General features: G+C 36.6%; 3 protein-coding genes across 16 annotated transcripts in view; 2 read left to right on the forward strand and 1 right to left on the reverse strand.

The window, feature by feature from the left end:
• Positions 1-4550, forward strand: part of LOC135115866 (uncharacterized) — a 204369-nt gene extending 199819 nt beyond the window's left edge. For all 9 annotated transcript variants that reach the window (XR_010276074.1, XM_064032947.1, XM_064032943.1 and 6 more), the window contains one exon: positions 4181-4550. Coding sequence is in view for 8 of the 9 variants with exons in the window: in XM_064032947.1 (XP_063889017.1) it covers positions 4181-4250 (70 nt within the window). In the remaining variant the exon portion in view is untranslated. The remainder of the gene's footprint in view (positions 1-4180) is intronic.
• Positions 1992-18315, reverse strand: LOC135115864 (85/88 kDa calcium-independent phospholipase A2-like). Of its 6 annotated transcripts, none has more exons than XM_064032933.1 (17): positions 18021-18315; positions 15753-15809; positions 13437-13544; positions 12864-13027; positions 12322-12540; positions 11598-11775; positions 11206-11427; positions 9170-9295; positions 8760-8888; positions 8272-8423; positions 7176-7322; positions 6386-6582; positions 5761-5997; positions 5405-5504; positions 4558-4614; positions 3425-3596; positions 1992-2910 (listed from the first exon to the last, which is right to left on the reverse strand). In XM_064032933.1, exons 2-17 carry the CDS (start codon positions 15789-15791, stop codon positions 2242-2244), a joined length of 2916 nt encoding a protein of 971 aa, XP_063889003.1. In that variant the 5' UTR covers positions 15792-15809; positions 18021-18315; the 3' UTR covers positions 1992-2241. The 6 variants fall into 6 exon arrangements, with proteins under 6 accessions (XP_063889003.1, XP_063889002.1, XP_063889004.1 ...); XM_064032932.1 differs by having other exon boundaries at positions 15753-16034; XM_064032934.1 differs by having other exon boundaries at positions 15753-16034; positions 18260-18309.
• A 346-nt stretch (positions 18316-18661) lies between these two features.
• LOC135115865 (gem-associated protein 2-like) overlaps positions 18662-21624 on the forward strand; it is a 3274-nt gene continuing 311 nt past the window's right edge. The window contains exons 1-6 of the mRNA XM_064032938.1: positions 18662-18970; positions 19244-19325; positions 20490-20633; positions 20754-20906; positions 21099-21278; positions 21424-21624. The exon at positions 21424-21624 is cut by the window's right edge and continues 311 nt beyond it. Coding sequence (XP_063889008.1) covers positions 18843-18970; positions 19244-19325; positions 20490-20633; positions 20754-20906; positions 21099-21278; positions 21424-21516 — 780 coding nt within the window. The 5' untranslated portion in view covers positions 18662-18842 and the 3' untranslated portion in view covers positions 21517-21624. The remainder of the gene's footprint in view (positions 18971-19243; positions 19326-20489; positions 20634-20753; positions 20907-21098; positions 21279-21423) is intronic.

Genomic DNA, 21624 nt, shown 5'->3' on the forward strand with positions numbered 1-21624 from the left:
AAAAAACACACAAAATAATAATAATAATAATAATAATAATAATAATAATAATAATAATAATAATAATAATAATAATAATAATAATAATAATAATAATAATAATAATAATAATAATAATAATAATAATAATAATATCAGCAATTTCAACAGGAACAAAATGTTAGTTGCTTCAGTTTCATAAATAAGTAAATTTATATAAGTGTATGTGTGTGTGTGTGTGTGTGTGTGTGTGTGTGTGTGTGTGTGTGTGTGTGTGTGTGTGTGTGTGTAATATATATATATATATATATATATATATATATATATATATATATATATATATATATATATATATATATATATATATATATATATATATATATATATATATATATAATTTCCTGATTCTAAGGAATAACATAAGATTTGAAAAATAACCTTCTAAATAACAAGATACTGACTAAGAAAATGTAACAGACACTGAACTACCTAAAATAATACTTGCATTGTTCTGTAGTATTACTTTCCCTGACAAAATGATGTGTGGAAACATACAAGACTAGACACCAAAGGAAAAGAGAAAATGAAGAGTTATAGCAAGCCAGGCTGGATGAATAAATAAAGCTGGCAACCGCACTGAATTGCAGCATAGTATTACTTGTAGAATCAAAGAGCAAAGTAAAACTGATGAGTAAAATACATCCAAAGAAGGAGGTCATGGCTGTGAGGCTCATAATGTCACCTCACATTTGGCAGTCCTCCTTCACTATCATTCACAATATTATATTTACATCCAGCTGCATAACACGATAGATGATTCATGACATACAAAGGTAGCAACAATAGCTGTTATCAAAAAACTGACATATCCAAAAAGTCTCATGAATCTTGGCAACTTGGTAATCCTTATCTGCTAAACCGGAAGTATTCTCTTTGTATGTCATATGTCTGTATGAGAAAGTTTAGACTGTTTAAGCTATAGTTTCATATTCTTAAATGCTTTGGGCTTTCATTAGGATTTTGTTAAACACCACACAGATGATAAGTTGAGTTTTCATAATGTTTTCTTCCCACTCACAATGTGAAATGTTTCTTAAACTATTACTATAATCCTGAAGGCACCAAAACATGTAAAAATACCCAAGAACAGTCTGGTAAATTTTGAGCATTTTTGACCTAATGGATGAGTGTCATGAATAGCTTTGGTTTTCTTGCAAAGCTTTGTATGATCTGGTGTGTGGCACAAAACTTAATAGTTATCAGCTAACCTCCAGAAAGTGACCAGAGTGGAAAGAGAAAAATAAACCTTTTATGCAATCTTATACACTAAGCACTTAAAGCGGCTATAAAGGTAATATAATAATATCTGAAGCTTTTATATTAAATTACTTATAAATGTAAATTACCTGCCCTTCTTGCATCTCAAGAAGATGGCCACTGAGACCATAAGTACAAAGGAAAAGCTTCCAGGGCTTAATAATAATTCTTATACATATCTTAAATAAGGATGTGCATATTACTAACTTAGGAGTCCTTTGTGGGCGGATATCTTGTAAGCAATCAATAATTAATACCACTTTGCTTCCTTTTTTGGGGGAGTATTTCCCTGCCTTCTATTAGCATGAGGTAGATAGACAAGTTCTGAAAGGGTTTGAAATAGATACACCTTTTGATCACATGGGGATTTAGGAAGGAAGGAAGGAAGGAGCTGCAAAGTGAAAGACAGTTCTTGAACTGTTTGAATAAGTGTTATAAAGAAATCCCATTTAAATAATTCAAAAGCAAAGTGCTTTATCTTCAACTCTTTTTTTTGCATGGAATACGAGAATAGACTTGTAACCCTTCAAGCTGTCATGTGAGCAATCATGATTCCAGAGTGGAGGGCAGAGTAACAGCCTGCAATGCTGTATATCCCATCACCTGTCAGAGCCAACCAGCAAAGTTGGGTACAGCTGTCTAGGTGTCCCATATCATATTATTTGGGGACGAGTTTTTGATTGTAAAAGAAGTGAAGATGAGGGCAATATAATTAAGACTTTTAGATTCATACAGAATAAGAACATAAGCAAATGCACAATAATCCTACAATTAATTCAAACCAAGCACTTCTTTATGCCCAAAATTAAATTAAAATGCTGTTTAATTATACCCCAAATTATATAGCTGCTGAAGCTTAACACAATTCTAATTCATGTGACTTTTAAAGTTATCAGGCTACAATAGAAATTTGGCAACAGAGAACTGCATAGCAGATGTAAGAGCTCAGCCCATGTTACTGGTGGCAGGGTCAAGAGGACTCTCAGACGAAGGAGTCTTTTCTGAGCCTTCACAGGCCTCTTCTGGGGAAGAACATGGTGCCTCACTGCTGGACACATAGTCTGGAGAGATTAGAGGTTCTGGAGTAGGAGGGTGACTTGGTGAGGCTTCTTCTTCTAGGAGCACCCGTTCACTGCTCTCTACATTACAGTCTAGAAGTGTAGAATGGAAGCTAACCTCCTCTTCAGGAGAGTTGCCTTCTGACAGCAGTTTGTGAGGGGTATCTGGAGCATCTGCAGATGACGAATGTGGAGTGTGGGAACTCCTCCTCCTGACTCTCAAAGGGGTAGGATGATGGATAGTGTCAGATTCAACTAAAAGAGACTTCAGTTGGGTAAGAACCTTGGCCTGGGACTTCATGTATGCCCTGGTCTCCCACATCATCCTCATGAGGCACTCATCATCATGCTCATCCAAGGCAATGTCTTGAGAGAGCTGAGGGTTAAAGCGGAAGAATGGCACATGTAGGGTAGAGCACCAGGAACGAGCACGGTCAGTGACACGACCCTCTGAGCTGCAGGCTTGTTCCACCAACACATTGAACAGGTTGTACATGGCCTGCAGTCCTCTACGCACATCCATCAAACTAGGGATGGTCACATCCACTGTGTCGACCTGTGAGGAAGAAGGGTTGTGGGTAAACTTAAAAATGGAAGCTATGCTTTTTCTTGGAACAAAATAATTTCATAAGCATGGATGATGATATAATCAGATTACCTAACACTTGTTTTGACAATGCAAAAATCATTTAAGACAAATATAAACATCCAAGAGACACTGAATATATGCTCTCTCGCTAATGTGATTACATACATTATTTCCTATGAGGTAAATGGACTTGTGCCACAGAGGCAGGCAAATTCAAGTATCTAACATGCCTTGGGCAAAATGCAATCAGATATAATGAACAGCATAAAGGCAGGTATCTATCTGTCGCATATCTCCACATCATACCATCATTGCACATTAGTATACAAACAGGTAACCACTGCACAGCTGCATGTCAACGTCACCCAGAAAAAACAAAATGAACTCAACTTGGCATTTGTTGGTCTTTTTACGTCATACCACTTGTTCATATACAGCAATGATAGTACAACCAGCAAACAACCAACATAACTTGGCTTACCAACATTACTGGGGGCTTTCCACACCCGAGGGAAACAACCACTGTAGGAGTGAAAACTTCAGACTCCCTTCCCTTTGACCTCACTGCCATGTTCCACTCCTCTATCTCTGTCAGGGTATCCAGTATGGGGTTGTTGCCTACTAGTCCACCATCTAGGAACTTTTCACTGGCACTGCAAAAGAGACACAGCTGGCACTAGAATCAACTATTCACCTTTCTGCCATCTTTTGCAGGTGTCTAGTAAATAAGTTTTCTGTAATTACCTCTTTGTAACTTATTTCCCTACAGTTCCCTCAACCCCTGCCTGAAATATTACATAGTTAACTAATGTGTTGCTAGTGATACTTGCTGTGGTTTACCAATGCCATCAAATGAATAATGAAATAACAAACAGACATCTCCCTGGAATATATGGCAAAAACATACATTGTAGTTTTTATTGGTGCCTACTGTTTATTATACACTATTTAAGAAAAATGATCTTGGTAATCAACTTTTTACATAATGCAATTCCTTCAAACATTCTCATTCGTGTCACAACAATTAGGTCTAATGTCTTCCCTGTGGTTTTAAAACCTTAGTTCCTTCTCCAGTCTTATAGCTTATTTTTATTACTATATATCCCCATATACATAATGCAAAGTAATAAATATAGGCAGACAAGTAAGATTATTTTTTTCAGAAATATGCTCCTTAATAGTATTTTACCCATCACCAAGCAGATTCAAGCATTATGAGAATTGTTTTCCTCTCCAGAACAACTGCAGAGCATGAGTCCCACATGCCTGTTATGGAAGTAGCACAACAGGTCAACCATCTCCATTGATCAACAACAATCCAAATTCAAGTGCGTTCTTATGCCAGATACTGTACATCAACATTGTTAATACTTTTAGAAAATAGGTTAATATTACCACTATACTGCATTAGGTGTATTAGGTGCAGGATAAGTTTTCCCCCAAACATAAAGTCATGCCAGGCCAAAGAATTTCAAGAAAACAACTAGCCACATGCAGCATTTTTTTTTTTTTTTTATTATTATTATTTTTTTTTTATGGCAACAAATCCCAGAGGTTATACTTGTGGTAATTTCTGCAAAACAGGATCAGATGTGAGACAGGTTTAATAATTACCAAGTGTCACCAGAGGACTGATGTACTCTCTTACTGCCATCCTCTTTCTTAACTGTCCTGCCACAGCCAAGAAAGTAGTTACATTAATTCCCAGGTCATGTTCTACACTAAGTAACAGTATCCTCTATATGCATGTTAACAAATTAGATATGTATTTTGACGTGTTATTTTTGTGACGATGGAGCTCCAAGGGGAGGAGACTGAATGAAGGAGGCTTGAAAGCTGTAGTGTTTGGGAGATGAGTGAATGTGAGAAATCATGCCAAGTAAGTGTTATGTGGAAAGTGAACAAAATATAAGAATCAATGTTCGTGTCATCATCATTATCATATGAAGTATTCACCTTTTGTGGAAAGGCTGACCTTAAGCCATGGAATAAGTGATCAGATTTTGAGACAAATTCACACACACACACATGGATACAATTTTTCCAAACTCTATCAGATTTCCTTTCAGGAATACTTCCTTTACAGCTTCCTGTTTGAGATAAGTACTCTTTGAATACCTTTCATATAGGAGTTATACATTCTGAACACTGTGAAACACTGGAAAACCTAGATAGCATAAATGACACTACTAAAAAGTTCCTGTAGCAAAATTTTGACTATGACAAAATGATACCAGAAGCATCATTATTTTGCATGTAAGTGTGCTTCTTTAGTATTTCACACAGAATGTAAAAACATGAAAATAATAAACTGAAAGATACCAACTTTCCTTCAAATACATAAATGAGCACACATATACCAAACTAATATTCAAAGAACATTAGCCCATTAAGTAGCTATTATAGATGTTGAAAAAAAAAAATGATGATGATATTAAGTGAAGTGAAGAGGATGGCTTACCTAAAATAAGTGGGAGCTGCACCAGAGCACCGAGCTGCCAGCCATATTTTTTGTTTGTCAGGTGGATGAGTATGCATGAAGACACTGTCCTCTTGCATACCTGAAAGATGATAAAATTTTATTCTATTCTAAATACTTGTTTCCTACAACAAGTGTAAACAAGTATCAAATAAATGGGTGACCTGCAGTGTCCATGCTTTAAAAACTAAGACTAAGAACTTCACATTCCAGCTTTGAAACTGAGCCCAGAATCAAGATTAACTTTACTTGCTTCACTACAGATAACAGCACCTGTCAGCTAGATGGTCATATACAACCAGTCACTACAGAATAACCAAAGCAAATATTCATCTCACCCAAAACACTCATTGGGGACTCATAGTTGCGAAAGAGGTGCAAATCAGGAGGCAGGCGGTCAGCAAGAGTGGAAGTGACCATAACTCGGGGAGACTTGATGGTACTCATGACTGTGTCCTCCCCAAACTCTTTGATAAGTATCTCCTCAAGTGGGCCAGCCTCATAAGGACGTCCTCCCACGAAAACTTTCTCCTTCAGGTTGTAGTAAAGTGACTGCACATCTTGCACAGACTTTCCTGCAAGAAATATAGAAATAAATAGATGGAAAAATATATGTTGTCCTTTGTGTGTTTATGTATACATACAGTATACAAACACCTAAATTTGCTCAGTCTTTCAGTACACTACTCAAAGTTTTGCCAGTTTCTTCTGTGTACATCTTTCAAATCAAGCTGCTATACTGTTAAATAAGTAACTCAGAAATTTTGCTCAACTGTTTCAAATATAGCTTTAAGCAATGGCAAGGTCAACTCTCATGGTCTGAGAGACCAACCAGGCACAGTGACTTCAGCTGTCTTTATCATCCTTGCTTATGTGTAAGTTGGATTTACTGTACAAGTAAACACATTGCTACACATCCAAGAATTTCCTGTCCTCATCAGCCAGAAGGAACAAAGTCCTTACCCATGCAGAGCATTAGGGCTAGAAAACCCCCTGTACTAGTTCCTGAGATCCAGTCAAAGCACTCCTGGATGGGACGACCCAGCACCTCCTCCAGCACAAAGAGCATCTGGGTCATCACGAGGCCCTTGATGCCGCCCCCATCCAGGCATAACACACGGCCCGTCCGTTGCAGGTGGTTTCGGTTAGCCAACTGCCATCTGAAAGAAATTTGATTGCCAGAAGATGAGCCAAGCTGTTATATGTATGCATTTGAAAAAAAAAAAGGCAACATATTAAAATGCCATTTGACAAAAGAATTTCAAATATAATTATAAATTTGGGGTAAATGTTTCTAGATTACAATTTCAGGACTTGAATGCCTCATAAAGAAAGAAATTACAGTAATATAGTCCATTCTTCCTTTTTACATCACTAATCACATGATGCACAGTTTTGTCCTTGAAAGGCTTCATAATAAGAGTAGTACGTCTTCATCATGAAGTAAGATTACAGGGCAGAATGTCACAGTTTAAAGATAAAAGTTAATATAAAGACTAATTACACTCGTATGAGAGGAAAAGCATCGTTATTATTTAAAACATGTAATAAATGTGGTTTGATGAACTAGTAAGTAATCTTCATTTGCAATTACCGAAGCAATAATGCACTCATATATCAATACAGACATTTTAATAATCTCATTTAGACATCAATACATGAAAATAAACAATTCATTGTCAGTGAGTTGTACTGTCAGGACAAGTTAGTAAGCCATTGCAGTCACTCCCTCATTATGGCTGCTGCAGCTCACCTTATAGATTCAGAAGTTTGTCGGCGGTATAGCTGCTCATCCATAACCCAACGAGAGCGGAGGAGAGGCTTCTCATACAAAGGCACACCATTGAAGTTTCCTTCCTCCACACAGCCATCGGAACATGCTGCAAGCTTCACAGCACACCTGCACCATGACCCACAAAAGAGATATTATTCAGCTTGTTCATTCTGAAAGCAGCTCAAAAAAAATTGCACAATTTTTCTTGATGTATTCTGTATTATGTTGGGTTCCTTCTCTGAATCTCTTATCATCCTCTCTTTGATTCACTTATAAAAACTTCTCCACTTCAAGGTACAGATGTCTATGGGGTAAACAGTACAAATTGATATATAAATTATGAAAAAGGTGCTCAAAACAAATATATCACCCCATCTGATTATTATATGTTCCTTACTTTAAGAAAAACCATTGTACATATGAAAAATATTCCTTTGACTTCTTAGGAGTAGTATGTAACCATATTTCACACAAAAAAATTAAGATACTAAAAACTATTTTTATTGATATATACTTTATATATTAATATTCTTTTCTTACTTTTCATGATTTATGCATCTGTATTCTTAGAGAAAAATTTTTAATTACAAAATTTTTTCTATTTTTGGTACACATATAGGCCTTTGTTGAAAAGCGAAAATTTTCAATTTAAATATTTTCCTCTGGTAATTGAAATATATTCCTCATTGAAAGAAGAATCATTGTGCACATGTATATTTTTTTTTTTAGGAGTGGTGCATAGATAACAACCATATTTCACTTAAAAAAAAAAAACTGAGACCCTAAAAATACACACTTTTTATTAATATATACTTTTTATATCAATATGCTTCCCTTACTTTTTTATGATTTACGCATATATAATATTAGAGGAAAATTTTTAACAGCAATTTTTTTTTTTTTTTAATACTGGAATGGACCTTTGCTTAAAAAAAGTGAAAAAATTTCAATCTAAAAATTTTACCACATCCTCCTCCTCAACATTTCCTACATGCCATTACACATCTCCTACGTGAATTTCTTTTTAACTGTTTCTCCCAGTGAATACAAAGAGGAAAAAGCCAGCCTCACTCACCTTTTAGCACCAACTGTATGCAAGAGGTAGATCACTCTGTCCCGCTCAGAGGCCTTCATCTTGTCCTCCACCTTACATGCCGCTGCCAGATGTCTTGGTGTCTCTCCCCTCTTGTTTTCAGCATTTATTTCTCCTCCAAAGACAATAAACGCCTGTAGAAAACCAATTTCCCCTTTTTTTAACTTTTCTTGTCATGAAATAATGGTGGCAGAAAGTTGCAAGAAGCATGCAATGTCAAAGTTTACCTAAAGCTTTACACCTCTGAATGATTAGAAGATGGAAAAGAAAATCTCACAACATTTGCTTATATTATAGTGAAATTTGGGGGGGCACACAATTCAAGAGATTTTATCATCATTATTATCTTTGCTCTACTTTCCTTTCAGCAGCACCCTGCTAAAGATGTGTTTTCTTTACTAGAAAAACATGATTTGATTTGATTAAAACACTGTTTGACCATTATGAGTTACAATGTCGTCTTTCACAACCTGAACAAGGGTGGTGGAACAGAGTCCTGCAGCCATGTGCAAGGGAGTGATGCCTTCCTGGTCAGCACAATTTGCCTTTGCCCCCCGACACAGTAAGGTCACAATGCACTGCATTCTGTTCCGCAGTACCTGAAAGTGTAAGACTATTAAAAAATCCTCTTTAGTATGACTATTATGGTCACTATTAAAACAATCAATCTATCTTTGCCACATGAGGTACTTTGCAGTAAGTTATATTGGCCATTCAATCACAGATCAAGGAGGAAAGAAATATAAAATAGCCTGTATGTGGACAAGCTGTTAGTGAACAGTTACTTGATGGCCAGAGTTAGCTGCAATAAGAAGAGAGTGGTTATCTATGTGCAATATAATTGTGGTATTTAAATGTATTGTGCCATACAAATCCTCACCAGCACATGTAAGGGCGTCTGATGCAAGGAATTTAAGAGGTTTGGGTCACAGCCAATATCAAGACAGAGGTCACACAGCTCCCTTGTTTTTACCCAGTGGAGCAAGTTTCCTCCTTTGTGCAAATCCTGTAAATAAAATATAATTAGTAAAGTACACTAAGCAATCAAAAGAATATGCATATCATGCAACAGGTAAGTTGCTCTGCTTTTTTTTTTTTTTTTTTTTTTTTTTTTTTTCTTATTAATAGTAATAAGTATTTCTAAAGAATATACCACGTGCATAGTTTCAGACACAGTGCTGACATGTAAGCTAGCAGAGTACAATAATGTAACCTTCATTCTCCATGACAATAATAATAGTACATATGCTATACTTGTATAAGAAAAAAAACTGAAGTTCCATAATAAACAAATAGATATTCTTTAGGTGTTCATATGAAAAATGATGGAAACAAAAACATGATGCATTATGTGATGATCATTTCTTTTGTTTGTATACAAAATTACATGTACAAAAACATTCCATTATAACCCTGTAGCTGCATCACACCATCAAAATATTTCTGGACATGAAGTTTTCAGACACAGCATTGGTATGATGGCTGAAATAGTATTAGCAATACAAACTGCATTCCACTTGTTTTTAATTTAAACTTCAGTTGCTTTAATTTGAACTTAGGTTGCTTTAATTCAAAATAAATATGAACATTTTTTTTTATTTGAAAATCATGTATGTTAATTTTGGATTCAATGGGGAGTTTTCAGAACTAGTGGCACCAGGTGGCAGCACAGACACAAATTCTTCTCTCACATACAAACAATATCAGATACATCTACAGTGTTATTCTATTTACATGAAGATGCAATGGGCTTATATAATATATTTTTCTACGTAATCCCTTCTAAGTAGTAACACAAGTAAAATCAAACTCTTTTCATGAACAAATGTATAAAAGTTGATTTTTCTAGTGAATCGGCATTTAGATTTATTTGGTCATCTTAAGATTTCCAAATGAATATACTCTTGATTGGAAACGTCTTAATCTAGACGACAGTAAACATAAAGGCAACATTTCTGTGACAGTCAAAAGTCCAAATTACATAGATCTCCTTCCTAGTTTATGGAAACGGCAATTTAAAAAAAAAACTGCCAACTCGAGTGTCCTGGCGATAGTAATGCTGTATCTCTAACCAAAACAAACACCTGACTCAGCCGCGCTGGTTGAACTTAAGAAACACGTTGTTGGACAAGAAGTTGAATATTGCTGCAGTGCCCATCTTCACTATGCCCTAAGCAATGGATTACGGTAGCTGGACACTACAGCAGCAGCAGGATTGCCTGAGAGATGTTTGTTTGGTTCTCAATTACTTTGCCTTGTCGCTCGCTTTGTGAGAGGGATGCTAAAATCCCCACAAAAAAAAAAAAAAAAAAAAAAATAGAGCCATATATCACAATGTTACTGAGTAGGTTGTGTCATACTATATAATATAGTGTGATTTTTTATTTTTTTTCATTGTTCAAATCAATAGTTTTTATACTTGTAATATGCTTTATTTAAGATAATGCTAGCAGTTTACTCAATAATCACACAAAAAAAATAAATAAATTTGACCACATTCTCTCAATATTATCCAAACCGGATATTGAAAAGTCGATACATCATTTCAATAGTATCATGATGATCAATGTTCTATGGATCTTTACGCACCTGGGATTTACTACAACAATATTTTAGCTCTCTTTCCTACAGTTAGATGAGTACCAACGACATCTAGTGGTTTAGTTCCGAAAACTCCCCATTGGTTTAATTTGAAATTCAGGTGTTTTAATTTGAGGGTGAAAAGGTGTAGTTTCACTATGTTTTGAGTTGGCACATTACCCAGTATCAAAGCTACACTACAATTCTGGAAGGCAAAATGGACATCACAGGTTAAACTCCTCAGTCTTATAACATAGAAAGTACAGAAGCTGGCCACTCATCAAAAAACAATGTGATTCCCTTACATAAAAAGGAGGATGAGAAAGTACTTATTACCTTTGAGCTGACATCCTTGGACTGACACAGCTTTTCTACTTTTTCCCAGTATGAGGGGTTGGTGGAAGGATCCACCACTTCCTCATGATGATTCACATTGGCTCCGATCTGTATGAGGTGCTTGATGTTCTCAAGTTTACTGCACTGAGCTGCCAAGAGAAGGGGTGTTTCTTGATCATGATTCTTTCTGTTCAGAACCGTATGGAACTTGACCTTAAGAGCCTGTGGATAAGAGTGGTGGTGAGCTTTTAAATGTGGAAAAATGTATTAAATGAAGTTACTGAAATGTACAAGTTAGTATGTACAAATAATAATATATGTTAATTTTTAAAATGAAATTAAGATTCCTCTCTCTCTCTCTCTCTCTCTCTCTCTCTCTCTCTCTCTCTCACCTGAATCACTGCAACAGACTTAGTGGCTGCCACATGCAAGGGAGTGTTGCCTTTTGCATCAGTCACATCCAGTGTTGCCCCAGCTGCCATGAGTGCTGCAATGATCTTCTCACTCTCATTCTCAACAGCCACATGTAGAGGATAGAGCCCCTCCTCTGCCTCAGGCACATTGAGATAGCTGGAGAGACACCTCATGATTCCACAGAGCCAAATTTCTGCTCCTTCACAATGATCATATTTGCAGAATTTTTACTAGCATTTGTAAATGCAACACAACTTATACTTATTGCTGCTAATATTCTACTACATACTTTAATATGACCAATATTTTGTCAACACCTAAACCAAATCAACAATGTACTTGGGTCAGCAAACTTTGCTACCTTTGTTTAAAACCTTCAATTTACTGACCCCTTTGACTTTTACTAGTTAACCTGGCACCACCTCTACACTGACAGTTTATATACTATCACCTCCTTGCCAGACATAGTTGTCATACAGTGAAGTATTTTGCTAATAACTTCAGATAGACTGTCAAATCTGTGATGTATGTTTTTTCTTCAAAAATTTAACCTCTTTTAATTAATGGCAAATAAACAGGTAAGGAAGATATCATTAACTCAAGACTAAAACAAATTCTTTTGATAAAAACCATTCAGGCAGCAAATAATCTCTCTCATGCATGGCCACCACACAATGCAACAAGGTGCCTCTCCCACCTCACCTAAGCACCTCCTCATTCTTGAGAGCCTCCAGGAAGCCAAAGTGTGTAGTGATGTGTGCCACATGCCACGATGTGTGTTCTCGGTGGAAGTCTAATATCTTTTGCAAGACATTGTGGCAGAGAACTTCCTTTCCACAGGAATCCACAAGAGGCACCAGGATTTTACGGTATGCCTCATATGCTTTCTTGGCCTCATCTTCTGTGCATGACCTCAGAAGGCTGCAGAAAATACCCTCATGTTATTCTACACAATAATAAGAGGTGAAACTTATAGCTAATAAGTACTCACATTATTAATCAAGTATGATCATCTAGCACTGTATTCATTTTTTTATGATTGACCATAACATAAGCTAATAAACTGCAAAATTTCAGTTTGGGATAGAGGATAATTTTGTACATATTAACACCCAAGTGATTATTTCTCAACGTATACTTTCTGAACATGAAAATTAAGCCAATACCATAATTTGACCATTGTACTACAAACACTGCCACCACTACCACCACATGAGCCAAGCCCTCCCCATGTCACACCACACCTGTAAGCATTGCGAGAACTGTTAATCTCTTTGTGTATGATAAGCTCAAAGGCCAAATTTGGATCCTCCTTTATGTCATCTTCAGCAAGTGGAGCAATGATAAAGGGACCTTCAACAAGGGTAAAAGCCCGATTGGCATAGTCATTCCAGTTGACACTGTTCACCTGTAAAAGAAAAAGAAAGGAAGAAAATACAAGAAGTAAGAAACCTACAGCTGTCAAGCTGAAAATAGATTACAATTACTGTATATCAAGCATTACACAGATGCATGTACTTTCACATGGTCAAAGAACTTTTCACCGAAAGATGTGTCTCTTAAGTTGAATAATTAGGTATCTTATTACAGATGATATTAAATGAGAGTAATCCTGATGCAAAAACTCAATGAGTTGGGAAGCACAGAGCTACCAAAGGCAAATAAAATAGCTGTGATGATCTTTCAAGATAGATGAAGAATTTCACCATGACAGTATAGTTTGTGTTACCAGTATGAAGAGGTGAATGCAGGTGACTATTCCCAGCAAGAGAGAAACTGCAGTAAATCCAAACTATGAGAAATGAGGTTCAACTGACCTTGGTTGGCTGTGGGCCCCAGCCAAGGCCCCGTGCCAGCTTCCCAAAGAACTGTGACATCTTGACATGCAAGCTGTCCTCGCATATCACCGCATCATCAGATAAAAGCTGCAAAGTTAAATCACTGCTGTGGTCAAGTGCAGCTGATATATGAATTTGTGGTGTCAATATTAAACTAAAAAAGGTCTTTATATGAAGACTTGATTAAAATTGTCACTTACAGGGCAACAAAATATGAAACAAGTCAAATAATAGTCATACATTTAGCTGATTTTAATGTAATTTATTGTAATTCAAAATGGGAATATTTAGTATGTTCTCACTACTTTTATGAAAAAAGTTTGTAGTAGCAAAGTCATCTTGAAGCATTTCATATGGGGGTGATACATTTCAACACGACATAGCATGAAATTGACATCCAATCCTGCCATGTAGGTGAATTACATTTCACCTTGGGGACACTAATATCCCATCCCCAATCTCAGGTCATCCTTGGACAAGGTGTAAATAAGTACCTCATGCCATAGTCATTGTGAAGCCTCTGGCCAACAGCAATGATGAATCAAATCATAGATGGAGGATCTCATTGAAAGATAATGGCTAGAATTCTAGGGACCTAATTAGCAGAACATGTCCTACAATGTGTGGCTATGTCTAAACAATAAGTCTCCCAACACCTCACCAACAAGTATATAACTCCTAATCCTTTTTTTTTTCTTCTATAATAATGTGTTAGTGAGGAAGCCATCTCCATTTCATCTTGTATCACTTCTGAATGAAGAACTATATTCTTCATTACAAAACCATATGAAATTTATCTCTTATAAATCCAAGGGACAGATGTGACTTGGAATTAAACCTAGATCTTACAGGCCAGAAAAATAAACCTTGACTGACTGAACCATTGGTTATCTCTTGGACAGTTTGGTAGAAATTTCCATGTCCTGACACAGCACCAAATGTCACTACAGTTACACATCTGTAGTTCATTTTTAGTGAGTAGACTGTGTCTCAGTTCACAGACACAAAATATATATCTATGTATTCTCATTATTCCTATTGGTAGAGAATTACACAAGATTTTCTAGAACAGTCTTTTCATATGGAAAATTATTTTCATTCATTTTTTTTTTTTTTCATCTAGAAAAACTGCATCTTACCAATGCTATTCAAGTCCTTTAGTCACATTAATATTAACAATTTATATGCTAGCTCTACTATTGAGAGATTTCAAGTCACCTTTTTCATTGTTTTATCGTGAATGATGAAAATAATGTAAACCATATCATTCCTTTGCCCTCAGAAATTTTATCTCAACAGGTATTGCTAAGTTTCCTTTTTATAATAAAAACTATACACCAGAGGTAAGAGAGAAGTTTTTTGTTGGCAAGGATAATTCAGTCCAAACAGATAGGGTGCCCAAATACTGCTTCAGCACTATGGGGTGACAACTGTGCACTTGCACAATGCTATAGGTAGAAATATACTCATAATACCATTTACAGTAAGGACCTAAAAAAATACTCATAATACCATTTACAATAAGGACCTGAAAATACTCATAATACCATTTACAATTAGAACGTACAAAACAAAATACCTATAGCTAGTTCCACTGATCTGACAACACTACTTTACCTACATCTCTTTCTCCTCCCTCTGGGACATCCCACAAATGGGTAACCATGGCAGATGAGCCTCCACCTCTTCCTATCCAAGCATTCCCTTCTTTATTGTGCAAGTTCTCCAACTCTACTGTAGTTGTGGTCACAGGGACAGAAGGTTGCATTATTGCAATGGCATCCTTCTCATTAACACTGTATCCTACACTTTGGGAATACTTACCACTATTGATAATTCATATACATATACAGGCAGCAATGGTGAATAGTGCTAAATATAGTCAGTATTAAGTTATGAATAGTAAAATGATAAATGCTGCTTGTATATATTATTAATAGTGATATGTATTCCTAAAGTGTACCACATGCACACTTTTGCAGTGTTGGGAAGTAGGTTGCTAAAGTAAGCTATTTCAACCTGCAGTCTTTGTGTCCAGAACTATAGTATCTCTATCACACATGTGCTCATTAACCTTATCTTTCCACTTCCAAGTGGCCTTTCTCATCGATTAACACTTTCAGTTCCTCTCAAAATAGCCAAACTATCTCATTGTGTTTCTTTTCACGCATTACACCACTCCACACTTTACTGCAGTTACACAGGTGCTCACATCACTACTACTACTATTGAAGTATAGTGCATATATGTGCATCTTGCCCTATACCTCTCCACACCATCATTCTAATAACTGACCTCAGTGCGAGCATCCATGACGTCTTCAAGCGCATCCATAATGTAGTTCAGTTCTGCCTATAATGAGGCACTGTTAGCTACAGTTCCTCTTGTGATGATGTTAATTTTTAGTTAATGTACTGTTGTTTATCAGAATTGTATATGTGGTATTGAAATAAGCCACACTCTCTCTAACATCATCAAAGATGATTAGAACAATACACTCAATACTTCTTTGATATACTATAGAAACTTCTGAAATGTATCAAGTGCTTGCGTATACACAATCTTGAGCATGCATTACTGAAATGCAGATAAGTATATGAGAGATTACAGTAAAAATTTCATTCTATAGTTGTTATAAATAAATATCTATGTATGCTGTAAGAAAATGTTTCAGTGCATGCCAACACTATGGTCATCCCTTACTACAGTGGCCATGAGCTAAGCTGAACTAGAAACCACAACCCAGGCCTCCTTCCACACTCAGGCATGGCAGCTCATTCCTCCATTCACAGTTGTCTTGCCACTTTCCATTTTTATTTTATTTTTTTTATTTCTGCTTTTCAGTTTTATTAGCCTTATCCTAAGCTGAATTCTCAAAGTATTAATATGAAAACAATAATGATATCAGAGTATAGCCCTTCAGAAAAATTGTGCAAGCCATGGCACATGTCATATTACATTTATGAGTTTCAATAAATATTACCTAAATGTTATTTTATTTACATTATTTCTAAAAGGGTTAATGTTTTTATATTATTATTGTTTTCATATTAATATTAAAAAAAATAAGCTTAGGGAAAAGCTAATAGGTAATTTAATATAAAAAATTGGATAATCTAATGAAGCAGCAAAATATTCACATATAATAGAACACGTTTGTGGTTTTATTTTGGGGGTTGGCTGTGTTGTGTTCACAGCAGCTCTTTAAAAATCTAGTAGGTGTCTCACAAATTCTAAGCCCATACAGATGAAGCTCCTGTGAAGGCACACAGAGAAATTATGTTCATATGTTGGTGGATATGTGATGCTACTTCTGCCAATCACAACACAAAATGTATGCTTCATTCACCATTGGAGGTGTGATATGGTATCACACCACTTCAGAGCTGCCAGTCAAAAGGCAAAACACATGGACTTGCACTCTGGAGGCATGACATTGTGTCATACCACCTGACTGGCCCTAGCAATACATAAGTTAAGATTTGATGTCATGGCCTCAGACAGGTGTGTAGATTGCAATGTTAGATTAATTGACTTTTGCCTACATTACTGCAACAAAACGAGATTTGTTTGATTTGTGTGTCCATCACAGGCTTGTCTTGAAAGAGCAAGACTGTGGAAAGTGTGGGCAGGCAACTATGCTGGACTTCAACCAGAAACTGTGGCAGTCAAAAAAAAAAAAAAAGTGAAAAAGGACACAAGAAAAAAAAACAATGTTTGTGGCAACAAAGTGTATTTAAGAACTTTTTTGATAATGCCCATGTCAATATTGAGATTATTCTTGTGTTTGTAACCTTTACCTGCAGGAACAATTTTCATGTTTTCATTAAGAGTGAACTGAAAATAAGTGGCAAAGGAACTTGTGATTGGGCTAGTTTTTGCCAAAAAAGTTGACCTGAAAATCTTGCTCTCCCACCAGGTTCCCAAGTTTGTTGGGGCTGGGGATGGACAACAACAGAATATATGAGATGCTACTGGTAAGATTTATCAAACAAAAATCATGTATATACATATATATGAAAAATAATGTATATAATAAAGAGCATCAGGAGTGCACAGAACAGCTGATGCACACAGAGTGAAGGAGGCATAGAGGCGGGGCTTCTAGATCACCACAGCCTAATTCTCCATTTGGAAATTAGTCAATACCATTATGTAACGACAAGCTTGTCACATTTGAAAAAGAAAAAAAAACTTGCCTGGAAATATGCATAAGTACAACGATACTATTGCATACAGCATTTTACAAGACTCCCAGTTATTTATGACCACTTAATCATAACTAAAGATGGTTAAGGATGAAAAACTAATCATGCTTAACACCTTTGAATTATATGTGGGGAATTAAAGGTTATAAATCGCTTCGCTTGGCAGCAGAAGGCACCTCTTATCTTATCGCTCGATCTTGCAAAGTAAACAATTTTCCGATATTTAATATTACGTAACACCATTCTGACCACCAAATTACAACCGGTACATTTCTTTCACACGTTGCATCATCCAAGCTTTCCTAAGCCATAAGTAAAGTTCTCACAGCAACATGTTAAGTTTGATTAGCGATACCTTTACTCTCCTTGATGGCAGTCAATTAGCAGCCTGGCAGGTGAATCATGACACAGGTAATAAACCCATGTAAGCTGTTGTTTCCCAGTTATTCAGTTCCACGTATTTTTCTTCATTATTCTCTATCAGCCCCCAATTTCACTTTATATTAGTTTCCCTTGCACTTATAATAATGATTGTTCTTTTATATGCGTCATGAAATATCTGAGTACAAAAATATGGTGCAATATTTCACGCACTCGACTTTGTTTACGTCTAGCAGCCGATCACGCCTCGAGGCTTTCTAAAGGGCCTCGGGGAATACCGCACTTGCATCTCTTGGTTACTGGTATCTTATTTTGCTTGGTGATATACTTATGATAGGACTTGTATTATTATTTTTCACCTTTAATTTCTTCTAACTAGTGACAAGAACCTTTGCAGGGGTTTCATAAAGTGCAAGGAATGACTAATGCATTACCCGCGTGTGTCTGTGTGTGTGCAGAGAGAGAGAGAGAGGGGGGGGGGAACAAAATTACTACGTTGAAACCTATTTGATATTTTGAAATTTATGACAACAGTGAGAGAGTTGAAATAATAGTTCTTGATATAAGGCCCGTTGCGAAGACTTCTATGAGGATGGTCGTTTTGTTTACATACAGATGTGACGACAGTCACTCAAGGAGCAATGTGGCTTAGAACTTAACCGCTATCCAGTACTGATGGAGAATGTAATACTTCTAAAGCCATTACTGTAACAACCACTAACTTGTGACGCAGGCGTTGTTATTACGGTTCCCTCCTGTCTCGTGGCTGTTTTACGTATAATTTGAAAAGTGTATTATGGCCAGTGACAGTGATAGCTCCGATTGTGGGCTTCTCAACCAGGCCTTGCCCACTCCAACCTTACCAAGTAACTTCAAACCCGTCGTTGCCCCAACATCAGCAGAGGAGTATATTCAGCATGTTGTGTAAGTGTCCTTTGTATTCCCTGATACAAACAGGCAGGTCCCATGATACAAGCCTTTATTACATGGGAAACCAATGCTACAAGCACAATAAAGTAGGAACATAAATGCTTACATGAAAACATCTGTTGGTACAAAAATACAACAGATGGTAATAACTAGAGCAAGTTCAAAACGTGCACCTACCTCTCCCCTTCTTCCTGCTATGTATAATAATGTTGTCATTACCCTAACAGTTTACAGGCACATGACCAAAGTTTTTTTTTTTTTTTTCAGGTGGGAGGCACGGCAGTGTAAGGCGGTAATGACAGTGGACTTGGAGGAGCACAAACTCAATAAACCAATTGCTGTTGTGCAGGTGAGAGAGAACAATTGGTAAAAATGTAGATTACACCAAGGTCTGTTTTTTGGAAAAAGCTTAATTCTTTTCAACTCAAAATATGATGCTTTTTCAAGAGGTGATATATATATATATATATATATATATATATATATATATATATATATATATATATATATATATATATATATATATATATATTTTTTTTTTTTTTTTTTTTTTTTTCCTGTGCAAACCCCTAGAAAACAGTGTTTTTTTTTTAATTTGGCATCACAGTTACAATATAAAGAAAACACTTATTTCTAGGGTTTGCACAAAAAATAAACTATCAGCTTTTAAGAAATATTTAGTGGAAAGAATTAAACTTGTTCTCTATAGTAAAGAAATATAAATTAAAGTGAGGTATGCGGTCACTGACAGGGTGCAACCACTTGTCCACCTAGACCACAGCCACACTCCTCCCAGCCCACCTGGTGTGCAGCATATACTGCTCCACCTGCCCTACCACACTCCATTGTAATAGCCATTCAATGCTTACAAAACCACACCTACTCTAACCAAACCTAGCCTAAACACTGAGTGTCTTTACCTTTGAATTTCTGTACAACTTCTTCAAAGGTCAGAGAACAAGAGCCACATGCCATCCTCAACAAAAGACAAGTGCCAGACCGCCCTGCCTCTTCCTGTTGGTGGCTTCAAATAAAAAATTTGCTGCTAAGGATTGCTGATTGGCAAACACAAGACAAATGAACCAATGAAAATTAAATTGTGCTGAGTCTGCAACCTGTGACATAACACACACACACTCACATGAACACATATCTCTGCCCTTCATGGGACACATGTCTCAGGCAACAAGGTAGCCAAGTGTCATGCAGCTACAGTACATGACAGGTGTTGCACATTGAAGTAATTGAAAAAGACAAAATTAAAGGTTTGCAGATTCCTTTGCTACCTCCATACTAGTTTTAACCTAAGGAAATAGTGGAGAGGTAAAAAGTAATAAGATTCAGACCCAGGCACAATCTACATAGGTATTAGCCCAACCATTTTAGGTGACTATAAAAAAATGGTCTTCAGATACATGTGGAATGTTTAGTAATTATTCATGCAGGTCTATCATATAGATAGTAGGAACATATGAGAGGGATGTTGTCAATAGGAAGTAATTTTCTACATTAGAAGCAAGTCAAGGCTACGGCACCCAAGGGCTTCACTCCTTCTCTTGAGAGTCAGCAAAACCTCATGGCATCATTTTCCAAGTTGCGAGCACACATTGCAACTCTCCGAGCCTCTGGAAAAATACCTAGACCTCCCATTGTTTTGGTAAGTGTGAATAAAATTTGAAATAAAACTGTCTATACACATTTCTCCTCATTATCACTTGTTGATGTTTGGTTTTGGTCATCCATTCTCTTAACAACTGAGAACATTGTGTTCCTGCAGCCAGGCATCAAGAAGCGAGAGGAGTGGTGCAAATTGTGCTTTGGCAATAGTTTTCAGTTGGCCCTACTGAAGCAGTCCAGCCAAGACTCCATGCAGCCACAGCTAATTGAGGGCCAACAGCCCTTGCTTAGCATACTTCTTAACATCAAGCAGGTTAGTTGGAAAACTTGAGAAGCTTAGCAATTAGCATTTGTTGATTTACTACCAGACTTAAGAAGGTTAGCAATTAGCATTTGTTGATTTACTACCAGAAGGGTTATTAAGTGACTTAATTTCTGTTCTTTCACCTTATATTTGATGTTTGTAAATCTTCTTTTACTTTTATTGCATTCTGTTTTCCAACAGAAAGGGATTGAGAACCTTCTTGAGTGGCATGCCCAGTGGCTAGAGGTACTTGGGTTCTCAGAAGCTCAGGGACGTTGGTTCTATGCGCTGCTGGCTTGTCTGGAGAAGCCTCTCACACCAGAGAGTTGCTCACAAATCAGGCACATAGCTATGATGTGTGCCAAGATCAGAGCTTCCTTAGTAAGGGCTCCCCTTTCTTGTTCACAATAAGAAGGCTGCTTAATAGAGATTGGTTAATAAGCCATACATTTCTCCATAATATTATTAGATTGCATTCTGTGCCTGAATCCAAATTAATCTCTAATACTTTATTTTTCTCTTGCAGGAAACAGCAGACCACCCTCACCTATCCCAGCTTAATGTGATCATTTGCATAGTGGCTCGTTACTTCTGTCAAGAGGACCTGGTCGACCACTAGTTGATGCCTCACTGTCATCTTTCAGACACCAGTGTTTTATTGGCAGAAGCAATCAATACAGTGTTGTGGTAAAAAGGACATTAATCTCTGGTAAGCCTCTCTTGCAGC

This window comes from Scylla paramamosain, chromosome 30 (assembly GCF_035594125.1).
Source record: "Scylla paramamosain isolate STU-SP2022 chromosome 30, ASM3559412v1, whole genome shotgun sequence".
NCBI classification, from domain to species: domain Eukaryota; kingdom Metazoa; phylum Arthropoda; class Malacostraca; order Decapoda; family Portunidae; genus Scylla; species Scylla paramamosain.

Coding starts and splice junctions, on each gene's coding strand:
- LOC135115864 (XM_064032933.1), bottom strand. CDS start 15,791: ATGGATGCGCTTGAAGACGTCATGGATGCTCGCACTGAG. Junction 13,028..13,436: donor GGGGCCCACAGCCAACCAAG/GTCAGTTGAACC, acceptor TTTCTTTTACAG/GTGAACAGTGTCAACTGGAA. Junction 6,583..7,175: donor CAAACTTCTGAATCTATAAG/GTGAGCTGCAGC, acceptor AATTTCTTTCAG/ATGGCAGTTGGCTAACCGAA.